General features: G+C 37.5%; 1 protein-coding gene across 1 annotated transcript; it reads right to left on the bottom strand.

The window, feature by feature from the left end:
- LOC7487794 (60S ribosomal protein L18-2) lies at window positions 1-2,562 on the bottom strand. The gene is made up of 5 exons (XM_002301449.4): window positions 2,404-2,562; window positions 2,214-2,303; window positions 1,990-2,118; window positions 1,685-1,867; window positions 1-378 (listed from the first exon to the last, which is right to left on the bottom strand). The coding sequence occupies exons 1-5, from the start codon at window positions 2,404-2,406 to the stop codon at window positions 220-222; spliced, it is 564 nt and encodes a 187-aa protein (XP_002301485.1). The 5' UTR covers window positions 2,407-2,562; the 3' UTR covers window positions 1-219.
- Window positions 2,563-3,850: the final 1,288 nt, after the last annotated feature.

Here is a 3,850-nt window from a genome sequence, read left to right on the forward strand (position 1 = left end):
TTGCTGAAATTCAGAAGTAAACCATTAATTACCAGTTGACAAACAAAATCATTTGCTTAGATCAAAATATTGAAAAGAAACTGAAACCTTTTTAACTTTCTAAAGACAATGTAATTGTTCAACATGAGAAGACAAGGAAAAAAGAGATCAAACAACCAATTGCATATTGCACCTTGGATTTGGAAGGCTGATCTGTATTTTCTGCATGAGGTACTGCATTCAAACCCTAAATCCCTTGCTATTCCTTTTACCCCTAGCCTTCTCAAATTTCCTTCCCTTTGACCGTATGTAGGGCTTTGTGTGGCTGTGTGGCACACCAGGAGCTGGTCCAAAGTGTTTCACAGCCTCACGAGCATTCTTGGGACCTCTGAGGAGAACCTGTAAATTGGACCACGATGCTTAATTCCTCAGAGTGACAAGGCTCCAAGCAAATCAAATTCTTGTTAAACCAAAAAGGAATGGACAAAATCATTTGCACATGCAAAATAGTTAAATAATGTATACCATGGAAGGCATTGAAAACTAGGAGTCTAGGAAAGTGGAAACTATATACATGTTTCAAAAGAAAGCTCAAGATTAATAAGCATATCTTATCATGTTCCTTCCACTGTTCTTGCATCATCTTATATCATCCTAAGAAAAAATAGTGGCAAGAGGAGTAAAAGTGCAACCAGAGCTTAATGCTCAAATAAAAGAGAACCATCTGCACTGTGAACACAGAAAGAGGAAATGGCATCTCTAGGAATTGAACCATCCACTACTATATGGTTGGTAAATGAGGTGGAAGGCAATCTTGTAACCTACATGGTGGATCTAGGAAATCGTTGAATCTACATGAGAAATGCATCAAAAGTACTTACATAACCTGCGAACAAACTTAATTCAAAACCCACCAGCAATGCCAGGTTCATAATCCAAACATCAAAGCATCACAGGACAATCCAAGTTCATCCCAAAATTTAGAAGGATTAATTTGGTGGTTAGTTTTGTAGGGAACTGACGATGTTTACTTCCATAAAGGTGATACATTACAAGAGAGCCATATTTCAAACTTATAGAATTATGAATCTCTTGACAGCAGCAAATGCTTCTTTACACATACATCTATCAAGGATGTATTTTATCTAGTAAATCACAATTCATGTTTGGGAGTTTATAAAGGTGATACATTACAAGAGAGCCATATTTCAAACTTATAGAATTATGAATCTCTTGACAGCAGCAAATGCTTCTTTACACATACATCTATCAAGGATGTATTTTATCTAGTAAATCACAATTCATGTTTGGGATAAACTCCCCACTTCTAACACTACTAGGCTATATCACCCCTTGTCAAATTACAATAAACAGTATAAGAAGCATCTTAGATAAGCCAAACCTTTAGCTTAGTCTTCAATCACAATACTGGTTTCAAGTAACATGACAATAATAATCAAGCTAGACAATGATGGCGCTAATGAATAAAACTAGGGACCCTCAAGCTTTAAAATAAACTCTGCATTGGAACTTCGTATGAGCAGTTTTTAACTCTACAACCAAATTTATGTTCACCATTAAATGCCAACAACATGTTCAAATTACCACTTTTTTAGCTACCATATTTGTGAATAAAGACAACCCAAACTGCAATTCTGAATGCAGCCCATTACATAATTGACAAAAGGGAAAAAAGCAGGCATACCGTGTTCTGACCAAGAGGAGCACGAAGAGCAAGTTGGTCAAAAGTCAAGCATTCTCCACCTGCCTTCTCAATCCTAGCACGAGCAGTTTCGGTGAACCTCAAGGCAGTAACCTTGAGAGCAGGGACCTCATAAACCCTAATATCATCAGTTATAGTCCCAACAACAACGGCAATCTTGTCTTCCTGATTGACAAAACCAATAATATCATTATTGGTATATGTATATACAGAGAGATATATGTAAATACCGAGAAAAAAAGAAGCCCAAAAACCAGAAAGATGTATGTATATAAAGAGAGATGGACCTTGCCCTTCATGAAAGTGATCAAACGAGAGAGAGAAAGAGGAGGCTTGTTGATCTTGCTCATGAAGAGTCTCTTCAGTATCACCGCATTGAACTTGCTGCCTGTCCTCCTCACCAAAAACCGGTACAACTGTTCACAGATACACCCACTTATTTATCATCATTATATATATATAAGAGAAACGGAAAGAAAAACATAGAGGGAAAGAGAGATTAAAACCCTACCTTGACGAGGAGCTTGAGGTAGATATCATCGGACTTTGGAGCTGTTCTCTTAGTCTTCTTACTCTTTCCACCGGCCTTCAAATCAATACCCTGCAATTACGTACATACAATGGAGTGTGTAAGAGAAGATAAGGTTCTTAGCATTTTTTTCCATCTTTATTGCCGGTGAAGGAGATAGGCAGATAGATACCATTGTTGTTGTGCTGTTACTGCTCGACTGCTGGGGTAGAGGCAAATCAAGCGTCCTTGAAAGGGAAGAGAAGCAGCGAGTGGGGGAGGCTAGGGTTTTAAGACCCTTCGGTAAAAACACACGTTTGGGCCGGGCTCTTTTTGTTCACCAAATCTATTCCACGTGGTCAACGGCGTCGTTTCCCGAAGTTTATTGTTTGGCAAAATGACCCTGGAAACATAATGTCGTTTAACACGTGGCAGATTAAACGACAAAAATCCTTGTGAATTCAGAATTTTAGAGAGGATAGGAGAGAAGATTCTTCTTATCTTTCCTTCCTTCCGCTTACGTGGTCCGGTCGGTAGTTGAACTTGCTTCAGCAGAGAGCAGAGAGCAGAGAGCAGAGAGCAGAGCAGAGGAGTGAAGATGGAGAGCAGTAACAGAGCGAAGAGAAAAACATTGATGGTAGTTGAGCTGATGGAGCGGCCATTATGTCACGTATTGCAACTAAAGTATATGGCAGGAGACAAATATGAAGAGATGATTTAGGCGGAGGCATTTTGAAATTATGGGAATACAAAACACAATGTTTTGTTAGATTTCACCTAGATATTAAAAACACACCTTTAACTTTTCTGTTGTTTTAGTTTTGTTAAGGAACATGTGTAATAATGCTAGCTATTCCTACAATTATGGGGCAATTAATTACTATATAAATATATTGGTTATAACAGAATATGAAAAGAAAAAAGAAAAAAATATAATGAGTAGATGAAAGAGCTCTATTTCTATCCACTTTTCTTCTTTTTATTTCTTATTCTTCTTTTTGTTCTATTCTTGTTGCCTGATTTCATCGGCTATTTGTTGAAGAATTTAGTTTCTCAATGGGTTTTTTAACTGTTGGTAACATTTCTATTTCAATCATAATAAATAGTATCAGAATAAACCTTTCTTGGATTGGGAACATGGTTCCTGACACAAGAATAGCTAAGATTAAAATGTTAGAAGATTCCATTGACTCGGCTAAAAAGGAAGCCAACCAAAAGTATGATCAACTGATAACACTCCTGAAAGAACAAGGCCAGAAGCTGGACCATACCACTGACAATCATAGAGCTCAGATTGGGGACATAAAGAATATGATTAGTGGCCTGACACAACAGATAAACAAACATCTCACTAAAATGAGTCGACCTTCAAGATTGACCGTACCAATAAAGGGAGACCAACTGCTTATAAGGTACATAAACCCAAACATCTATTTTCATTGTTTGAGGGGGAATATCTACATAGGTGGTTGTATAAATGCAACCAGTATTTTGAGATAGAAGACATTGATGATTCAGAGAAACTGAAATATGCCTCTTATTACTTAGATGGTATAACCCTTTGCTGGCACTAGAATTTTAAGAGAAGCATAGGTAATCAGAGGGTGAGTTGGGAGGAGTGTGTAGAAGCTCTTTGCTAT

The sequence above is a fragment of the Populus trichocarpa genome, chromosome 2 (genome assembly GCF_000002775.5).
Source record: "Populus trichocarpa isolate Nisqually-1 chromosome 2, P.trichocarpa_v4.1, whole genome shotgun sequence".
Classification (NCBI taxonomy): domain Eukaryota; kingdom Viridiplantae; phylum Streptophyta; class Magnoliopsida; order Malpighiales; family Salicaceae; genus Populus; species Populus trichocarpa.